Source organism: Balearica regulorum, chromosome 8 (assembly GCF_011004875.1).
Source record: "Balearica regulorum gibbericeps isolate bBalReg1 chromosome 8, bBalReg1.pri, whole genome shotgun sequence".
Taxonomy (NCBI): Eukaryota; Metazoa; Chordata; class Aves; order Gruiformes; family Gruidae; genus Balearica; species Balearica regulorum.
In genome coordinates, this window is record NC_046191.1 from 9,582,920 (window position 1) to 9,604,424 (window position 21,505).

The window sequence follows — 21,505 nt, forward strand, 5'->3', positions numbered from 1 at the left end:
TCCTAAAAGCAAAGAGGAGAGGTCACCGCATCAGAAAAAGAGTCAGAATTTGCAGTTTAAACAAGACTCCATGAAGTCTTTGTCTTAGTAATGTTTGTATCCTAACACTCTGAATCAAGTAACTTCTAGTTACCAGAGCTTGGGTAACTTCTTTTGCAATCTGTTCAATTTTTGCCTCTCTGTATTAACTGTCTGACAGTTTTCTCAGATGTATTCATCATTTGGAGTCTCTTAATGAATAATTCCAGACACACAGCTCATTTCTAAGTGATCCTGAGCATTTGCTATTCAAAATCTAAGTAAGATTGTTATAATTTGATAATTATATCTCAAGATTTGAGGAAGAGTTAAATGGCAAGCTTAACTGCTCTTGTACAAAATATAAACATGGGAAAAAATCCCCTGTCAAGTGAATGAGCAAAGCTTAGTTGGGGAAAACTAAGCCAGCCAGCTTACATCTGCAAAGAACTTGGTCTATAAAACCACCTGAGCCTACTCCCCTTCTTACCTACTTTAGGGAAGATATAAAGATCATGAGCAGGGAAGAAATGCAGAACAGATGTTATCTTCAAAATGAGCTGATCCCCCACAGGTTTGTGAAGGATGTCATTTCCTACCCCCTGCATCATCCCCTTCTCCTTCTCCTCCTCCTCCAGGGCGTGCAGGCAGGATTTCAGCGAGTGTAAATCATCAAAATGATGCTAAATTACACCAGCTGAGACTGGCTCTGAAACTCCTTGTGCTCCTAGGAGTTAGGCTTAAGAACTGAAATTAAAGCTGGAAGTGATCCTCTGTGCTCTGCTTAGTACCCCCACCACTGTTTTGAGATTCCTCGTTGGATGGCTTCTCTGCTGTCCTGAAGTAAAAGAGTGGGCTGAAGCCTCTGAGCTCCAGCACTGCTGTTGTGATTGTGCAAAAGACTACTATTCACCTATACTATTCTGGGGTAACAGCAAAGAGATTTGCTTTGGGGAGTTGCTTTTTTCACCTTGGAGTCTCCAGAACTTGTCTGAGCTGTGTCCCTATGTCCAGTGTCAGCAATGGCTGTAGGATTTCTGGGAATCTTCCTGGTGAAGCACAGCTGCAGAGGGTACAACCTGCTGAATGTTCACAGAGTGTTTCAGGGGAAGGCAACATGTGCTTCCTTACATGTGGGTGTATTTACAGAGCATCTGTATTGATCAGGCAAGGAAAAAGAGGGGAGGGGTAACAGATTTTTTTGATTCTACTTTGGGGAATGCATTTCCTCTTCTGGGAGTGCATGCAAGGAGTGGGAAGATGGGCCTGAAGGGGCAGAAGGTCAATCTGAGGCTTATCTCTTTTTCACGTATTTTCTCTGCTATTTCTGTGTGTGAACCAGAATGGTGCCTGAAAGCAATGCTAATTGTCTTTTTTTTATTATTATTTACATGGGGCAATAGCCTGCCTTCAGGAATATTTGAAGCTGTGCAAAGAATGTTCTTCTAGATTCTTTCTTCCTAGTTAGAAGAACAAGGAAAAAATGTTACTTAAGTGCTGGCAGAATTTGCCAATTTATGTAAATGCTTTACAGCAGTATCTGATTCTTGGCTCTAGTGAGGAGAGCAAAAATCTACAAACACTCTTGATTCCTTAGCAGCATATCCGCTCTGGTGGCTGGTTTCATAGGCATTCTCTGACTGGAATGGAGGCTATTTAGCCTAGGCTTAAAAAAGGTTCAAGCAATCTGATCTTTCAGTCCTAATGATAATGAAACTACAGCAGTAATAGCTGTCTCTTGAAAAATAGCCTCCCATAATTCATAAACAACAGAATTACATTGAGGGAGCCCAATATATAGTAGAAAATAAAGTGTCTAAATTTATCATTCTGACCTTGAAAGCTAGCAGAGTAGTTTGCTACAAATAATTTTATAAATTTCTTCTATCTCGGCAACTTGATTGTGAAAGGATTGCAGTTTCCTTGAAGCTATTTGTTAGCTGAATTTATTTGCTGAATAATTGATGTAAATAACTCAGTGAATAGTAAGTGATTATTCTTGTTCTCTGCTTAGTTTGAAGGCAAGCGCTTTGCTACAAGTAGATGATATTAGAAACTTGAGCTGCTGTGATTTGACGGGAAGGTCACCTTCTTTCCCTGGCTAACTGAATATTGAATAATTTTTATGTAATTTGCTCCTTCCAGGCAAAAATCCTGTAGACTGCAACAGGGCTCTAACACTATACAGGGAGTATACAGTGCTCCCCAGGCCATAAGGGCAGCAGCATGTGGATCTGGTGCCTCCTCCTCTCCCTCCAGGCAGTCTTGCCCATGTGCCTCAAGCTCCAAAGTGACATTTTCTTGTCTTGGGCATCTCTGCTTCTACATCTGCCTTTTGCTGCATCTCCCTCAGAAAGACAGCTGAAGCAGGACCTGCTGCATTTTTTTCTTGTTAAACTCCTGGCTGTGTCTGTAGCTTTTCCTGTCTGTCCCCTTGGACAGAGGACCTGGGGATGAGATGAGCAGTTGCTTGTGGCAAGGGTTGCAGCTCCATGCTAAAACCTCCGCGTACCAGCCGCAGTGCATGGATCAGTGAGAGCACTTTAAAGGGTCCATTTTCAGCGGCAGGCTGCTGCCCCACAGAGGGACCCCAGCAGACTGCCTTTGAGGAGCACAGTGGTGTGGCTCCAGCCTTGCCCTCCCGCAAAGCACCTGCTTGTCTTTCCAGTGAATTATGATTGATCACCTTCGGTGCCCTTTCCCAGGCTTTGATAAAATACGCCTCCAAGCAGTTGTCTGCAGGATTTTTGTGGCCATCTGTTGTTAGTCCCTGCCTAATTGTTTTGCAGACAAGCTCCCTGTGCGCTGGCTTTTTGCTGGAGGAGGAGGTGGCCTAGGGCAGGGGCTGTTCACTTGCGCACTGCTTCTGCGCCCGCAAACCCTCTTTCTGTCAGCAGGAGGATCAGGTGAACCCTTCTTTCTGGGCCTAGGGACTCTTGGGCCAATGCAGCATCTTTATTTGCAAAAATCATGCTGTTTGTGCCGGGTTCTTGGATACTTTTAAGGAAATAAACCTTTTGCTCCAGCTGCTGCTTTGATGGGCAGTGCACTACTCACACCATGTGCAGGCTCCCTCTGCATTGCAACCCTGAAGCTGATCCTGAGGGTTGAAAAACTATGAATTTCTAGGAGGAAAGAGGGGTTACCCTGGTGAGGCCACCCAGGGATCACTGTGCCCCATGACAGCTGGCACGGATGTGATCCCATCAGCTGTTCTGCTTAATGACATGGGTTTTTTTTCTAAGTGAGGAAGACATGAAGTGAGCAGGCTGCAGTCCAAGCCCTGTGTTTATTAACAGAAATGGGGTACCCCATGGTTGTTCACTTGTTCGTCCAATGGTAACATCCTTTTGCATAGTAAAATTAATTCAAACTTGAGATAATGCTAAGCTGAAAAAACCCAGCCAACCCAAAAACAAGTGTGGATCCCTGCTGAGTCCAACTCCCTGCTTCCTCTTGAAGGTTTCCTTTTCTTATGCTGTTCCAAATCTTGACTTTTTTTTTTTTTTTCCTGCTGACCTCATGAGGACACAGTCACCTTCAGGCTTAGGAAACATTCCCTTTTCCACAGCTGCTGACTCGGTCATGCTCACGTGGAGACTGGAAAACTGAGACAGTTGTTGCCCCAACCTGTTTGTCCTTGGCCAGAGGCTGTAGCTCCACCTGGCTCACTGGAAAGTGCTCCCCTTCCCGATGGGCTGTGATTTACGCTCCAGCATGCTGACATACGTGGCAGTTGGCACCTGTTTCTGCTGATACCCAGGGCTGGGGGTTGGAAATTCAGGACATATATCTTTGTCCCCTTCAGCCGTTCTTGCTGCAAGAGCAGCAATCTGGAAAGGGGCCATGCTGGCATGGTGAGGTGTTAAGCTGGGATGGCTGAAGGAGTTAATCTGCTGCCTCGCTGTAATATAATAGAAAGAAAAACATGCCTGCGGGGCTAGTCCATTTTACTATGTAGCTTCAGCTGGTAATTAAAAAGAAACAGTTCAAAATTAAGCAGTAATATGAATAAAACCCCAAATTAAATACACCCAGGACAGGTTGCATTTTTCAATGGGTGAATGCTTAGCATATCATGAAACCAGGCTTTTTAAAAAAAAATATCTCAGGCTGGGTGCCTAAAACCGGGAGTTCCCCAAACCCGCTAGCTCTTTGCTTTTTTCTGTGAGGATGCCCCTTTCGTTGCAGCTCACTCGTCACCGGGGCCGACTGATACGTTCTGCTCAGGGCATGTTCCCACATTCCTCCTGTTACGGTGGAGACAAAAAACATAAAATCGAAACCCCATATGGGCCCGGTAACAGTTCTACTTGCGCATCAAGAGCACAAACATGGTTTCAGGTTCTTGGGAAGGATTTCAGGTGCCCCCTTTGAAAATGATGATCCTGAAAGCAAGGACAATGTGCCCATTTAAGGTGGGGGAAAGCGATCCATGGTGGGCACTACCCTTTGGGCATCCTGCCAGGCATCAATTCGGGGAATGCAATTGCTGAGCAGAGTAGCAGGCTGTGACTTTCTCTGTGCATAGATCAGGCAGCTGACTACTTCTAAATGGAGTGGTGAAACTGAGCGCGGTTATAATTTTGAGGTAAAGGCATGGGGAGCAGGGAGATGGGTGGGAAGGAGTGATAGGAGAAGAGGTATTTTCAATTGCAAGCTCCTCAGCTGGCAGATTTCCAAAAGATGGGAAGTGGTGTCTTAAAAAAGCTCACCCTCTGCTCACCTCATTTCTTACATTCTTTCCCAAAGTATCTGTTACTGGACACTTCAGGTGTTGGACTTATCTGGGATGACTGCTCTTGTTTCAATGACAACTTTGGATCAATGTGCTATGGCCCCTGCAGCAACTCTCCTGGAGTGCTGCTCTTCTCCGCAAACCTTCTCACAAACTTCTAGTGCTCACAAAACTCTTTAGTTACATGGGGGAACTTCCCTGACATGGAGGCAGCATTGGGGTTTCTGAACACATGGGTTTTCAAGTGGTGAGATACCTACAGGACAGGAATAACTGGCCAAGCCAGGCTTGCGGAGGTGGTGGCACAGGAAGGACAGAGGGGGACCAAAGGGCATGCAGGAGCCGGGCTTGCAGCCAAGCCTGGGGCATCACCGAATAGGCAGCCGGGCCATGTCCAGTTCGTTCTGCTGGACCACTGCCTGCTTTGCCTGGGTGAGAAATGTCTCTGCCTTCCTCTACACCTCCGGGTTTCACGTGGTCAGGAGGTGTTAGTTTAGACAGCCATCATCCAGTATCACACAGTCCATCTCCTTTCTCTTTGTGGGGTTGGGTCCGTTCACGTCAGCTGAGTGCCCCAGCCTTTTGTCCCTGTAATGGTCTTTCCAATACCAAAAAATATATTGTCTCCCCTTGAGAGTGCAGTCCTAGATTTATGAATTGATTTTACCATCTGTTTACCTTTTTGTTGACAAGATCTAAGACTGCAGACCAGAAGTCTAGTGGCACTTGGACCTGCAAGCCATCACTGCCGGACAAGATGTTGGTTACTAGAACTTGTTGCACTTTAACCAGAAAAGCATTGAGGAAACTGACTGCTCAGAGTGTAACTCTTTTGTTGCAAATATTTAGCCTTTAGGTAGGTTTAGTCATGAAAATGAATTTACTGAACTCACTACAACTGAGAAACTGGGCCTGTGCAAGAGTACTAGTGCAAGTAAATCCTACATACGAAATCCACAAAGGCCATACGTTTAGGCTGCAAGTTTAACAGAAGTAGTTCTATCCCTTCCAGTGATTCAGTTTTGATTAAGTTGCAAATCCTTGCTCCTGTTATTTCTTAATTTATTTGCCTAAGCTTGAATTTGGGCATTGACCAAAGCAGAGAGTTATCCTCCACAGTTCCTGCTCACTTACACCATTGCTGTTTGGATGTCAAGCTGAGTTATTGGCAGAAGAGACCGTGCTGACGATGTGGTGATGGCATTGAAACTAAAACCTCCTTCCACTGCAGCGTGGTGGTTCAAAGAAGGGGAAGGGATGGAAATTCCATATCAAAGCTCTTTCCCCCCCCGCTTCCCTTTCTTCTGATTAATCTGGACCTTTAGAAACTGACACAGTTCACTACATTTAGAAGAAAAGGTTTCAGATCTAACCTTCTTCCAGTAGTGCCTGTGGTACAGCTGCTGTTGACTTCAGTTTACATGCTGCAGAATTTGTTTTGGGGTATTTTGACCTACTTAAGGTGGGTGTTTTTATATATATATATATATATATATATATATATATAGGGTATGATACAATGTTTCTAAACTGTTGTCAAGACTGAAATTAACTGAGATTAGGTTTTTACTCCATAGTCTTTATTTGTTGTTTTAATGGCCTTGTGCAAGGGAAGACTTGTATCTAAGAGTACAAACTGTAGCTAGCTGACCTGATAACCTACCGAAACCCCAAACAACTGTGCTCCAGGCTCTGAGTTAATGATGTTAACTCTGGGCTGAAGCCCAGAACTTGGTGCAGAAGCAATAGTATAGTCAGGTCAGCCCAGGGAATGTGTGAGAGCTGCTATCAACTAGCTGCTCCTTTGGCTTGGGGGGCTTGGGGATGAGGGAACAGAGGTCTCATGCACGTTGCAATGTTTTCTCTCTAGGAATTGTTTCTGTTGGTTTTGAATGCCTTGATTCAATCAACCACAAAGAAAATACAGAAAAAAAAAAAAAAGACTTTTGCACGTGCAAGTTCATCATGGGAACTCTGCGTAAAGAGAAGAATCTGGGTGCTGAAGTCAAGCTCTTGGAAGTCAACTTCAGGAGCAGCTTTGGGCATGCAGAGCTGAAGGCTGGAGCCCCAATCTCCCTGCGGCTTTCTCAGCATAGAGAAAACCAGTCACAGTCCCAGGGCTGCACATCAGTAGTGTGACTGCTCCACGGCAGGCCATCCCCGCGGGCGACTGTTGTGGCTAGGCCAGTAGGATAGGTGGTGGTTAGGGGTTTCTCCAAGCGCCTCGGTCAGATTCAAACTGTTTTATTAAACTGGTTAATTGGCAGTTTGAAAGGGAGGGGGAAAAAGCGAGGTCCTTAGGTCTCCCTGGTCAGTGCCAAGCCGCAGACTGTTAACTACTCCTGCCTTTCAGAAGCAATAACTGCGGGTTTGGGGAACATATGGAACCAACTAGCTGAAAGGCTTTTATGGGAGCTTTAACAGGGGGCACGGTTTTGTGAGGAGAAATTCCAGTGGATGAGTTAATAGTTTCACTTTCCTTAGCTGTCCCTTTATAGGAACAACAACAACAAAGTCGGGCGCGTTCCTCCCGCAGCCCCGGCTGTACAATGTGCCGATGCATCCAGGATTTCGTTTGGACACTGGGGGAGTCCTTTAGTAGATCCTCCGGGACCTGTTTTTGTGGAGCTATTTCCTGATGCTGACCTCATTAGGTGAGTTTCACAGCTCACTAATTCCTAGCAACAGCGCAAGAGATTCAAGGGAAGGGGAAACCCGTCTTCTGGAAACCAATGGAACTGAACAGATTTGGGCAAACACTTTTATTGCTTTTCATTAATCTGGAAAATCGGGGACTTGGGTTTTTTATTTCTTTTCTTTTCTTTTTTTTTTTCTTCCCAAGCCACTATTTTGACCTGAAACTATATATTTGATTTTCTGTTTGAGTACAGAGAAGGATAACAACAAAAGAAGAACCCCTAAAGAACTGTATACCTCAATATTTATGTTGCAGCTTGTTTTAAACCAAGCAAGCAAGTAGGCATTTCTTTGCTGGAATTGCAATTGCAGCACTGACAGGATGCTCAGATGCTTCCAGTAATGCTTATTTAGTATTTGCGTTGTGGTGGCATGTGTCCAAAAGAGAGAGCAGAGGAAAACAATAGTTGTCTGCTCAAGAGCTGACATCATAGTATGAAATTTAAGTACTTGTTTTTGTGGTATTATTATTAAACATGGTTCTATGCAGGGGTCATCCTGTAACTCCAGCTACCAGAGTCCTGTGAATACAATGTTTGTAGTTCAGTCTTGGTAAATTTAGGACTGGAAAGTCATTTCTCCCCAGTCACGTAAGAGTGAAATTTGTCTGAGCACCAAAGTTTGGCCTGATAGTTTCCTCAGGGTTGCCTTTCATTCTTAAGTCTCCTGTATAGTGAACACAGGTCCATTTGTCTTCAGCTTAACACAAAATTTGTTTCTTCTGTTGTAATTCCTGAATTTGTTGTCTATCTTATTAGCAATATATTTCATAAGAAGGTTTGAGACCTCTCAAGTATTTTATCTGGTAATAAAGTTTCCTTGTCTCATTTTACAACGGCCTCTTAGATACCCCCATGAAGCTGTTCTTCCATTGTGGCACCATATGGGACCATAGTCAGACAAATTGAAGCAACCTTTCTGCTTGGTTAGAAATCCATAGTACTACCTCCTAGCCAAGGTGACAGGCACAGAGTTAAGCTGCTGTCAGAGTCTGTCAGAAATTGATTTCTGACAAAGCATGTGAGCATTCAGGATAAGCAACCAAAGTCACCTCACTCACCTATGCAAAAGTATTAAAAATGTGGAGCTGAAAGGATACGGCTAACTCTGCATCCTTGAGCTGATGTTCAGTGATGATCAAGGCAAAGAATCCATGTTCTCAACAGCATCTTTTCAAAAAGTAACCATCTTATTTCTTCTTTCATGCCATTCAGGACCTTATGACCAAAAGACCCTACAAGCTGGCATGATGCTGTATTTGATAAGGGTTAACTTGTTTTTTGTTTTCTGGGCTTTTTTTTATTCTCTTCAGCAAGGAACAGATGCACGTAAGATGGATGAGGAGAAAACTGTCCTGTACAAAGGCCATGATTCCAGCTCTTTAGCTATCACATACAGCAGTAACATGTTGCTGGCCTTCAGGAGCCTTCAAACGTCCAGTCTGAATTTGCAGACTTGTGGCACAATAAATCATGATACGTGAAGGTTTGTGAGAGTACCTTGGAACAAGTGGGATTTTTGTCTAGCTTTGCTCCCAAAACCAAATACATTGAAGAACACGATTTCTGGTGGAAAGGCTAAAGTGTTCCTAAGCCCGGTCCAGGTACACATCTATTCACTTCCCCTCCCTGTTTGAAAAGGTGGCAATGCTTTTTTAGATCTGTTTCTGTGGATTGGGTTTACTTGCCTAAAAGCCAAATCTCATTAAAATCTCACATAAAATCAAACCTCCAACCTTTCCCATGGGCTTGCAAAACAAAGTTCAAACTGTCCCAAGGCAACTTGCACAAGTGCTGGTACCAAAACTTTTATGCAATGCCAGCCTCCTTTGAAACCTTGAGACCCAATGCAGTTTTGTCTGCTTGCTTTATATGAGGGGTTTGGAGATTTTCTAATGTTTCATCTGTTTGAAGTTGGAAGTTAAATGCCTTAAACATTCCAGTTGATTTATATGTGAGGTAGACTTTTGTAACCCATGCCTTCCATTCATGTGTGACTCCTCCTGGCTCTGTAATCCAGAGGTGTGGAGGGGGAAATACTATTTGAGTGTCAAGGTGATAAGTAAAGATGTTAGCTATGGTCTGCATTGGGCTTGTTTGGTCCCTCGTTGAGGTCTGGAGAGAGCTTACACGTGAGTGGGAAAGCCTGGCTGCTGCAGATTTGGTTGCAACTGAAGTGCCCAAGATCATAGAGGCAAAAGAGCAAAGGTAAAAGCACAGATACTGTTGGATGATGGTGGGAACAGTTGGCATGAACGTAAGAAATGTAAGAAACCTTCACCAAGAAATGAAACTTGAAGTTCCCACAGACCTCCCACCTGCTGGGGATCCCTCAGTTGCACCAGTGATGCAAGAGCTCTTCCCTGTCCCAGCTCTGCTGCATCCCTTCTGACCTTGCCATGGCAGAAATGACTGGTCTGGCCCCCATGTCCTTGAGATGGCCATAGGCTATGCAAAAGTGCTGCTAAACTGTCTGGCCTGGTGGTTCCTGGCACTGTGTGGAATTGGTGGTACCCACCTTCTCAGGCAGTACAACAGGATCCATAGGTCTGCCCTAAGGGCTGAGCTGGTGTCTCCATACAGCCAGATAAAATCTGTATGTTGTGTTGCAGCTTTGTACAGCAGAACAACACCGCTCAGATAAAAAGGCTTCCTCCTGGCAGGGTGAGTTGTCCATGGTTGATCAGTCCCAAACGGGGCCAGAGACAGCTGTGCAAAAATGGCTTTCAAAGCGCGCCAGTGTGAATAAAAATGCACTTTCCCAGAGCTGAAGTCATAACTTCCCATCACTTCCCAGAACAAATACTGTCTGCTATATTTATTAGGTGGGACTGTGTATAGGTAGTTGCTCTAAGTGTGTTTATTTTGAAGTCATCAGTTGTTCAGTAATCTCAGGCACCTCTGGGAGATTTAACTCAGATAGGGGTTTAGGCTGGAGGTCGTGGGGTCACTGACATTAAGATAGAGAGAAGGAAAGGAAACAGCATTGGTTTTGTGGCATTATCTGAACAGTAAGGAAAAATAAATTCAGGTTTTAAGATGGCTTTAACCTGACTCTGAAGGAAATGGTCTACAAATCCAGCCAACAAGCGAGTGGCTGTGATGAGACCTCACTTCTCTTTAAGTTTGTTTTGAGCTGCCCAACCAAAAACCATGGTGGTTATGGCTTGATTAAGCAAGACTTCTCTAGAAATCTGTTTAAGTGGTTACAGTTTTCCTTTAGTGTAGTAAAGTGTTCAGTTTCTAATTTTAACTCTCTCAGAATAAAATCTCTTGAGTTGCTTTTTGGGCAGCAGTTTGAGCCCAGCAATGAGCTCCCACACAGTGGTAGCTGCATGCTGGAATTCAGCTGGTGGCCGGCATCACCTCTAGGTCCCAAATGTGAGCGGGGACACGAACATCCTGGCAGTAATGAAATCTGGGCTCCTGTGCGCCAGGATCCACCTCCTATTATAAACTCCAAATAACTCATTCTCATGTGGAGGCTTTGGCGTCCTATAAGAAGTGAACTTGTACTGTGGGCTTTTGTGCAACCCGGCACTTATTTTCAAGGAACGTCCAGGCAATTTTCTTTAAGACCTCTAACCCTCTGCAAATGTGACTGAAATCAGCTAATAGGCTCCAAATTTATTAGGAGGAGACAGACAGACAGACCCAGAGCATTAATGCATAGGACTGGTTTCCCCAGGAAGCCAGAATAAGGACGTGGGAAGCATTGGGAGTAAAGTAAGGATTTGTTTATCGCCTTCTTAATATTTTATCATAAAACACCCTGTCTTATCCTCAGGGTTTGTTGGTGGTTTGTATATGTGCGTGCCTGTGTGTATACATATTTTTGTATATAAAAATCCAGCAACATCCATTGTTTAAAAAATCAGAAATGAGAAGGATTTTACTAAAAGCATTTTGGGAAAAGCTCTGCTCTCAGTTTTCCTGTCAACGTTTTTCTAAGCTTTTATTTTTATTAGCCAAAATGTTTAGAATCCCCAGGAAATCCTGGGATGAACCATTTCCTCTTTGAGCTGTAGCCCTTAGGGGAAAAAGAAAAAGCTCAGATCCTTTCAAAGGTTAGAAATTTTTCAAACTGTGTTTTTTGCAGATTTTTTAAATTAGAGAAAAACTAAGTTAGGAAGATGCTTAACTTCAGGCTGTGGTCCTGGGCAAGATTGATCTCTTTGTAGAAAAGCCTGAAGAGACCCTTAGATTTGGGCAAGGAAATCTTTTAGGCTCGTATCTTAATGGGGAACCGATTGCCGAATTGAGGTATAACAAGTTCAGTTGAAAGACTATATTTTTAAAAGTAAATTAAAAAGTAACATTTGTTTTTCCTCAACCAATTTGTGTATGTTAGTTAGCATGTAACAGCTTTGTATTAAGATGCTGTTAATGCCCTGCAGATACTTTTATTATTTTGATTTAAAAAAAAAAAAATCTCAGATCATACTTGTTATATACCTGAGGTTTTGCAGAAGTAAATACAATGGACTGTTTCCTTTCCTTCAGATAAACTTCAATGGAAATCATAATTTTAAACTAATAAGGACTTCCATCCTGCGAATACATATGTACATTGTTAATTTTAAACTTCTCTGAGTTTCATTCCTTAAAGTGGGTTCAGTTGCTTAAAGTTACAAACGTAAGAAAGAATATGTGTCACAGACTGCAGCCTAGCTGGGCCAGCTGGAGCTCAGCATGGGTTCCTTTACCCAGATTTTGAGATGATGGTTCTTCTTTGGGATGGATAGGGCACTGCTGTTATAAATGAGAGAAGCTGAAAATGTGGTGAAATGTAAGAGTGAGGGAGGCAGGAGTCTTTTCATGAAAAATGACACATCAATATAATTTTTCAGAACTCTGGATTTTCAGTCACTGCATATCATATTATTTTAGGAAAAAAGTGTTTGCCTATTTGTATAATTTGTGGCAAACTGTCTTGACTGCTGTTCTTCTGATTTATTCATCTACTTTTTATCAAGTTTCTTTGAAAGGTTCTTGGAAAGCTGAACATGAAAAGCCCAGACTTGGTGGTTCAGTAACTGGTATAAATTACTCCCACAGTCTATCACAAATATGAAAAGATTTGTGGTAATTCATGTGAAATTTAGTAACCTTTTTGGTAATGCAAAGAAAAAAAAATAATCTTTATGGACATTTATTTTTTTGATTACCTAAATTATATAGTAAAGAGTGCTTCTGGTTTCTCGGTGTTTTCAGGTTTGGGATGGGGAGACTCAACTAGTCTGCTGGCAGAGTGTTACAATTCAGTATCTCTGTTCACTTTGCAAAGGGGTGGGTGAAGGGGGAAAGACTAAAGGAGGGAGACTAATAATGAATTTCCTAAAATTTCTGCTACTAGAAGCATGCAGACAGTCCAAATACTGCAACTGTGACTTCAGAAGTTTGGAAGATTTTTATTTTTGTCAGAAACCTTCTGACTGAATTTGGGCTTTGGATTTATGCTAGCGGACAGGAAACAGTCAAAGGCAATAAAAGCTTCCAGATTTAGGGGCTTTCTCATTTCAGTGTCTCTCATGTAGCCAAGTAGTGAGCAAAGATAGCCTAAAAGTCCTCAGACCATGATCTCTGAGCAATACAAGTATGTGTTGTGAAGGTATACTTTATGAGGAATATTAAAGGTCTTATAATAAAGTCTTCTACTAGTAGAGGACTTTGCATCTGATCCTCTTTCCAGTTGGGAATGCCTAGAGACCAGCCCTTGTTACTGTGGGCCAGGACGGGTCAACAGATTTCAAGTGCAAGAGAGTTTTTCAAAGTTTGGCCTTTTAGGCTTTGTTGCTTTGATTCCTAATATTTTTAACTGCTCCATGTTTTTCCTGTCTGCATTTCTACAGGTGCTGTTTGCTCTAAACCAAACTCTGCTCCAACATGAAAGCCTCCGAGCAGGTAGTTTGCAGGCCCCGTATACCACTGAAGATCTCATCAAGCATTATAACTGTGGAGACCTGAACGCTGTCATATTCAACCATGACACTTCTCAGGTAAGCAAAAGCGTTGTGGATGGGCCAGCTAATTGAGAAAAACCAGCTGCTTTAAGCCTAATCTAAAGTTTCTACACTGGATATAATGATCTGTATTCATTAAAATTGAGGTGAATTGAGGTACAGAGACATTAAGAGCCAGGCATAAAGCTTATCAGGTGCCTGTAGCACAGCAATAATTAAAGCTTTGTTCTCAAGGTCATCACTTTATACTCCATCTCCTCTTTCCTCTCTTCCTTTTGATGCCCTGTGTTTTCCTTCCACATGTGCCTCATTTGCCTAGTGAGAGAGCAGAGTTTCCGCGGTACTGCTTGGGCTCTGGGGAAGGGACTGCCTGGAAAACTTTCCTAGAAATGTCCCTGAAAAAAAGTTAATTATAGATGTTTGTGGGGCTGTTGAATGTAGTCCCCTCATTAAGGGGGGGGGGGGGGGGATAAAAAAATCTTTGTAATATTTGAGCTTATATATGAAGAGGAAGTGAACCTTATGTAAATAATCTGTAAAGTAAATAACTTCTCAAACATGTCATAATTCAATAATTTTGTATGTGTCTCATGCAGCCCTTCAGTCTCTGTTTATCTTAGTTATCCAATGCTATTAAAAACTCTCAATGGGGCAAAAATCTGCTTTCCAGACCGGTTTGATAGTTCATGGCAGATTTTGAGATTCTCATTTAATATGTAGGTTCCTCTTTCTCCTTTCCTGTTAATGCTATGGAAACTTGGTCTTTGAATGTCATCTCCTACCTCTCCTTTTTTTGATAAATGTTCGCAGGTTCAGTGCAGTGACTTACTTGAAGGGGACCCGTATAAACTTTGGCAGCCACAGTATTATATGTGTTTTGCCAGTGAAAGTCTATTACATCGTGATAGTGGTTTACCAGTAGCAAACGCAAGTCAAGGATAACTATGTGACTTCAAGAGAGAGCTGAGATAGGGTAAACTCAGTCTGTTGATTGAGGCAGAGGTCTCTGAGACATCTTGTCTTGCCATTGCTATCTTGAGTTGCACAGGGCTCTGTGGGTCACTTGTTTCTTAGAGGAACAGCTGGGAAAGTGAGCATGGCTCCAACCTAGCTGTAAGGTAACAAAGTCTCCCAGCTGTGCTCCACAACACAGGTGTTTTTCCAGAGGTCTTCTGTGCCCCTCTGAGAAGTTCCAGGTAGGAACGTGAAAGACACCTAGCAGCAGCTGGAGCTGCCTTTCCATGTCACCTATCACAGAACTAGCCTGCCCCTTGACAGGAGCAAAATGACATCAGCTTGGACAATCAGAGGTCATTAAACTCTGGACAAATAGTCATGTCTCCTCTTTTCCCCTATCTGGTTACCATTTTCAAATAGCAGAAAGAGTGGTTGATGGTAATGAATGGGAAAACCCTTTGCTGTCCCAGTTCATAGAATCATAGAATGGTTTGGGTTGGAAGGGACCTTAAAGATCATCTAGTTCCAACCCACTGCCATGGGCAGGAACACTCTTCACTAGACCAGGTTGCTCAGTTAATCCTGTTCTAGAAAGTGAAGCATTGTTTTAGCATGACTAAGCAGGACATAACGGGGTGGTTAACATGGCAGTACTGAAACAGAAGTCTGTGTAGTACCAAAGCAGCCAGAGCTGTTCATTCTGGACAGTCTTGCACTGAAAAGTAAAGGGAGAAGGCAACTCAGGTAGGAATACATCTCTAAAGATGGGTTGTGTGAGTTCAGAAAGGTAGAGAGCTCATGACTTTAGAGGATCCTGGAGAAGTCAGTAGTTGTAACTATTGCTGCAATGTCGAGGCACAGCACATGAGATATAGATAAATACATAATGATTTTAGAGAAATAACTCTTGCAAGGTGTGGTGGTATATTTGTCATGGATGCAAAGGAAGGACAACTAGTAGGTAAAACCACGAACACAGTCCTGGCATCTGAATGTCCCATGTTGTCTTTTAATCTCTATCAGTTTAATTTCTCCAGCGAGAAAGCCTTAGTCCTTGAGACAAGTTGTGGTTTCACATTGGTTGCATTGACTTGCAGACATCTGTGAGTTGTTGACACAATGTCCTGTAACAGACCTGTGGGTTAGACTTGAGAGGAACAAATTGGTGTAAAAACTTCTTTATCCCTGCAAATTGTTGGATCAAATGTGAGTTTAAAAACAGTGTTAAAGAAAGAAGAAAGAAGCCAACAACCAATCAGAGTTCAAGCAGTGCTGTTAGTCATGGTCCCAGAGTGCATGCAGTTGATAGAGATTATAACACTTACAAGCCATGGACAATTAAAATCCCTATATGTATACTAGTCCCTGCAGAACTTTAAATGTTGTGGAGTATTTTCCTCTCATGGGTTGTTGTTTTTAATTTGAGTAAAGAGGTTTTTTGTTTGGTAGTGTTTTTATAAACCAGCTTTATACCATTTACTTTTAATTGCAAGCAGAACAAAATAGAAAATTAAAACCTAAAATAAACTCCCTATTCAGGTCAACTTTTGTCAGTTGTGGTAATTCCAAAGTTTATTTTGTGTGGTTTTTGCAAGGATGATAGACTGTCTTTGCCATAGAGAGTCTTTGCCATTTGGTTATGAAATTAGGTTAGCCTGGCTTAAATATTGCACATGAAGAATCTCCCATGGGATCTTTCTCTTCAGACATTAAATGTAGGCACAGGGATTTATCATGGTCTGAGACACTATTACAGGTCTCATCAGGTGACAACAAACAATTGGCCTACAAGTGCAGAAAAACTATAAATATCCCAAGTGAGATGTATCATCACTTAAACTTCAGGGCAGGTACCCATGCCAGTCTTGGGAGATAAGAGTGTCACGGTGTTTTTAGAAGGTGTGCCCATTCTTCCGTGATATCCAACTGTTGACCTAGCTTTTCAGAGGTCTGGTAAGTCCTTGGAGCTGGTACCATTAACACAACTTTGAAGTATCACATAGAAAGGAATAGAAGATCAGGAATGGAGTTGTAAGACTCAACACTTATGTGAACGGTGGAGGCCAGTCCCATGTGGCCAGGGAGACTGGCAAACGGTTGTGACTCTCACTCTTTGAAGATTCATGTGGGGGCTGTTTATAAGGTTACTAGTGCCTGCTTGTCCCGTGAAGGTTAGTGGGAGCTGCAGAATAAAGGTGAACCTGTCCATCAGTTGCCTCAGTTCAAAGGCATTGGTTTGGGTCACTGTAATGAACTGGGAAGTAGCTGAGAAAGTCTAACATAGCTGCAGGGGCAGTGGTGGTGGTGGGTGGGAGTATATAGGTGCAGTAACTTCCGAAATTCCTCTAGTGTGAATCTAGGGAGATGGAGCATCTTCAGTAGCCGCCTGCAAGATGCTGAGATGCCTTTAAAGCAAAACTCATCCTGGAGCAGAAGGAAGGACCAGAAGTGGAAATCCTAATACTGTTAACTTGAGGTGTTACAAATGAGATTCTTGATGCTCTTAAGCGTCCCTGAGGGAGTTTGGGAAATCTGCAGTTTCTCAGCACCAGTGTTGTTGACTCCTGTGGCGAATGGGAGGAGAAGGCAGAGTCCTTCTGGGACCGAGTCTGTGCCAAGGGGGTCCACAGAAGGGACGGTACTGGGAGAAAAAGTGCAGGGAAAGTTGTTTCCTAGGCTCAAGCAGGAGCTTGGGCCCCAGGCCAGAAGACTGCAACTTTGGCTCCTGAGGACTGGGACAGGACCACCCCAGGGAGATGCTGCCCACCGTCGGGTTGAGAAGCCCAGTTTAGCCAGGGTAAGGTGCTTGAAATGGAGGGGTGTGAGCAAAATCCCTGCAGTTTTCCTGTCCCAGAGCCATCAGCACTGATGACAGTGGAGGACTAAACAAATCCTTCTCTGTTTCAGGGTTTGGGGGTTTTTTATTTTCATTAAGAACAGTGAAAGGGGAAACACCTCTGCTTTTCCTGTGATTATATTACATTCTTCATTCCTTTCTCTCTCTCTTTTTCTTAATTTTTTGTTTCCAAGCACCATTTTTCCAAACGTATAAATCCTTATTTAAACATAATGAAATTTTAAGGGACTGAGTTTATTCAGTTAGACTATGACCCAAAAGTGGAGTAGGAAACATCTCTCCTGCTTCTACAGCCTTCTGCAAATACTTGATTCTGTTGTGACTTCTGCAGTCAAGAGGCTTACATTGGTGTTTCTGGGCAAAGAGTCAAAATGATACTGAAGATAAAATATTCTAAGTTAAAGATAGGATGGGCATATTTTCTGCTTTTTCTTCAGACTTTTTCCCCTCAAAGAAGTTGTAGTTTCTTTCTTTCCTTTTGAAAAAAACTTCTCTACAAGTGGAGAGGCATTGGATTAGATCAGCAGCTTTAACTTCTGTATTCTGTCTGATGCTCTCACAAGGGAATTGAGGTCAGTATGTCCAGATACATTAAAATGCAAAAAATCTGTTAGTGCAAAATCAGAAAATTATCTACCTCCAGAGAATATTTTTTTGTTACATGAGACAGTTAAAAAATTGCCTAATGACCTGCAGCTTTGGTGAGGAAAAAGTAGGGTGCAGAACAATTTATCTTGTATTTTGTTCCCTAAATCTGATGTAAAGGTCTTTATTTAAATCGATATGTCTAGAGTTTTGGGTTCAGGGATATCTTGCACCATTTACTTCCTGTGTTTGGTTCCGAGATGTTCAATTCTTTAAGGACAATTCTGTAAAGCAGATTCATCTTTGCCAGCATGGAATTAGCTGGTTCTGTGTTTCCTTGTATTCCTATCTACACTTTATTAAGAGGGAAATTGAAAAGCCGAGGCCAAGATATTTCTCCTTCAACTCTTCCCAAAAACTATACCTGTGGTCTCCTGCTATTGTGTCTATCCTCAGCCATTCTCCTGACGTGAGGAGAGGCTTCTCTCCAGAAGAAGATGGTTTCTCCTCTCTTGTTGCTGGTCTGGTGTACCAGAGGCATGCAGCTACACTGCTTACTTTATAGACAGTTTTCTTCAGGCCAGGTCCTACTGGTTGCATACTTGTCATTTGCTTGTCCATTTTAGGGTTAACAATGCAATTTAAGAGTCATACCTGCCACTTACAAAGCATCTTTCATCTCGAGCCTTTATGTTTTGCGTGTGGTTTAGACTGTATTGAAAGCTTATTGAAATAATGTCTAATATTTCCATGCCTTCAGCAGGCTTCGTGTGAGTCCCAGTGGGCCCAGCCATCATCCGGATATCAAAGTGAAGAAAGCAAGTTAGGCCAGTGAATAACCCAGTTTACAGGCTTTATGCACACCTCAGTATAACAGCCTTCTTGTTGCCAGGAGAGGTGAAGTCTTGGCTTTGTCCTACACAGAAAAGCAAGCTATGCAATGAAGTTGCTTGCCTGCAAATGTGTCTCAACCCCTTTCAGGTGCTCAGGGCTTGCTGTGCCTCCTTCTTCAAGCTGTGTCCATCAGAAACAGCTGAGCTTTTTATGTAACTTAAAGAATGATATCACCCATATCTTGAGTTGCTTCTGCAGTTCAAACTCCTGTGGATTCATGCTGAAAAACAGTGTTTATGCGGTGGGTGTTACCTTCTGAAAAGCATATGATGGTCCTGATAACACGACATTAGAGATTCATACGCTAACACCATGTCAGTAGTCAGCCTCCCTAAACCAAAGAAGAAAAGCTTTCATGCATCACTTCACAATGCACTTGCTCTTTGTAAATCGCCAGGTTGTGTTATGTACTCCTTTAAAAATGTTATCATCCCGCATTTAAACCTGTTGTCTAAGGTTTAAGGGTTCTGATAAGTCTAATTACATCATTAACTTGCCTCATTCTCATTCTGGATAAAATACAACTGGGTTTCTGGCTCACTTCTCGAATCACTGAAAACTATCTGTGGCATGCTCCAGCTTCAATAGCTGCAGAAACACGCAGCTGAGACCATTAGGTAGAGTGTTGAATGACAAGCAGACCTAATTTGTCCAAGGAATGGAGTTTTATCTAGGGCAAAGGAAGATAAATCCATAAAGCTAAGGCACAGCTATTGTAATGCAACGCTTTGGAAGCATCTTATCATTTTCAGCAGTAACAAAGTGCAGGCGAACTGGCACAGCCTCTCGTTCTTCCAGGGAAAATGATTGTAGGCTTTCCAGCGAAGCAAGTGCAAGGTTGTCCCAGGCGCCAAGGGAGCCAGTCCCACGAGTTTCTCCTTCTGGGTCCAGGCGAAGGGTCGGTAACGCTTCCAGGAGTGTTTGTTAAAATAACATTGATGGCAGTCCCGACACTGCCTGGGTGTTTGGTGACACGTGTGCTCATCGCCACTTGTGCCCCGATAGCAAGCAGAGGATGTCTCCCACCTTTCTCCTCTTTGGGCTGTAGCGCAGGATGCTGCTGGAGAGATGTTGCCTTCCCATAGTTCAGGAGAGCTCCTGATCTGCCGCTGTGGGATCGTACTTTCCAGTTGCACCTGAGTTATGGCTCTGTCTTCATATATTGTGAGCATTTGGAAGTAAAAAAACAGAAATGCAGCCAAACTTTTCAGAGTCTAATTTTCATATTATGTCAGAACAGGATTCCAGATTGGAGCAATATTATGTTTTGGCTTATGTGTTTTAGAAAATTAGTTACAGATTCAGATTGTGAGAGTTAAGTCTACTTGTTGATGACAGTGCTGGGGAAAACACTGCAGAAATTATTTTTTTATTAATAATCTGGAATGTGCCCAGATAATTTTCGTGCTACAGGTTTTGAAAATAGGTTCCTTCTTGAAAATTTTTATTATATGTTTGCATTTAGAGTTGTCTTACCTTGGAAGTTCATTTCTTTCTCTTTCCAGTTTCCATGGAGAAAGCAATGGGAGAGGGAGAGAAAGTCAGAGAGAAATTGGAACAAGACATTTAAAGGCAAAGGTTTTCTTGCAAAGACTGCTGTTGTTACTAGAAAGGAACATATTCACCTGCAGAAAAGGGCTGATTTACATTAAAAACGTTTAAGGATTGTTGACTACCTGTATTTATTAGTAAGGGAATAAACTATAAAAGAGTATGAAAGTGATTGGGAAAAACATTTGGAGTTCAAGGTAGTAGCATGCTGCTTTCTGAGCATTGCTGTATGTTTGCTGTAAAGCATTTACTATCCCTTCTTTATAAAGAGCTGGTTTATGAAGTGTTTCTTGGAAAGACTTGTTCAAGAGAAATGAGAAAGACTTGTTAGTTTTTTAAACAATATCTTGTGGATTGAATGTACAAAATGCTTTTTCTCCCTTTGTGTTTTATCCAGAAGATGTATTTGTCACTTCATTAAGACAGAGAGGGGAAAAAAGCGGGGCAAGGCGGCAGTTTGGTTGTCTTTGCTGACTTGGCAGGATTAGTATCAGATATTATGTGAAAAGACTATGTTCTGGAGTACTGCTTGACACAAGGTTTCTTGGTCTGACACTATTAAAACTGAATAGCAAACACTGCAGAACAGGTTCTCCAGTGTAAACTGGTTGTGCTCTCTGATGATGGCTTCAGACCTGCAGCTTCTCTTCTCTCCTCTGGGAGAGTTGACTGCTGATAAACCCAAAGTCAGGGCTTATACAGTTCCACCAGCTCAGATGCAAAGAAATCAGTTTCAAGGATAACTTAATTTGTCTCTACTTCACTGACTTCATCTGAATTATTCCTTATTTTTCTCATGACTGGTCCTCATTCCATTTCAAAATGCTTTCTTGGAGATGTTCTGCATCTTTACATCCTATACTAGACCTCTCAAACAACCCTACCTTAAAAAAAATTACAATTAGTTCAAAAGTCATCATCCAATTTGTTCCAGATGCCTGCACGGCTAGGAAGCTTAGGCTAGTTGGATTGGGAGTAGCCTGGAGTTTTGTTAGGATGGAACAGGAGGGCAGAGCTGTCTCTCCATACAGCACTGCCTTGCGGGTGTCAGCTCTGGAGGTCCTGTGTCCAGCACAGCTGCTGTTTGTGTTATTAACCAGCTTTTTGCCTCCTTGCTAAGCTGTGTGATATTTTGCAAACCATAGCTTTTGGATCACACTTGCCTTGGGTTAAAATCATATTGCAAACTTCAGGCAAACATTCAGGCTTTCCCTGACATCTTACATCAGAGGTGGGAAGAAACTCA

At 42.6% G+C, this 21,505-nt stretch overlaps 1 protein-coding gene across 2 annotated transcripts in view; it reads left to right on the forward strand.

The window, feature by feature from the left end:
• TRABD2B (TraB domain containing 2B) overlaps positions 1-21,505 on the forward strand; it is a 293,392-nt gene that overhangs the window by 146,849 nt on the left and 125,038 nt on the right. For both annotated transcript variants that reach the window (XM_075759455.1, XM_075759456.1), the window contains exon 3: positions 13,305-13,451. In XM_075759455.1, coding sequence (XP_075615570.1) covers positions 13,305-13,451 — 147 coding nt within the window. The remainder of the gene's footprint in view (positions 1-13,304; positions 13,452-21,505) is intronic.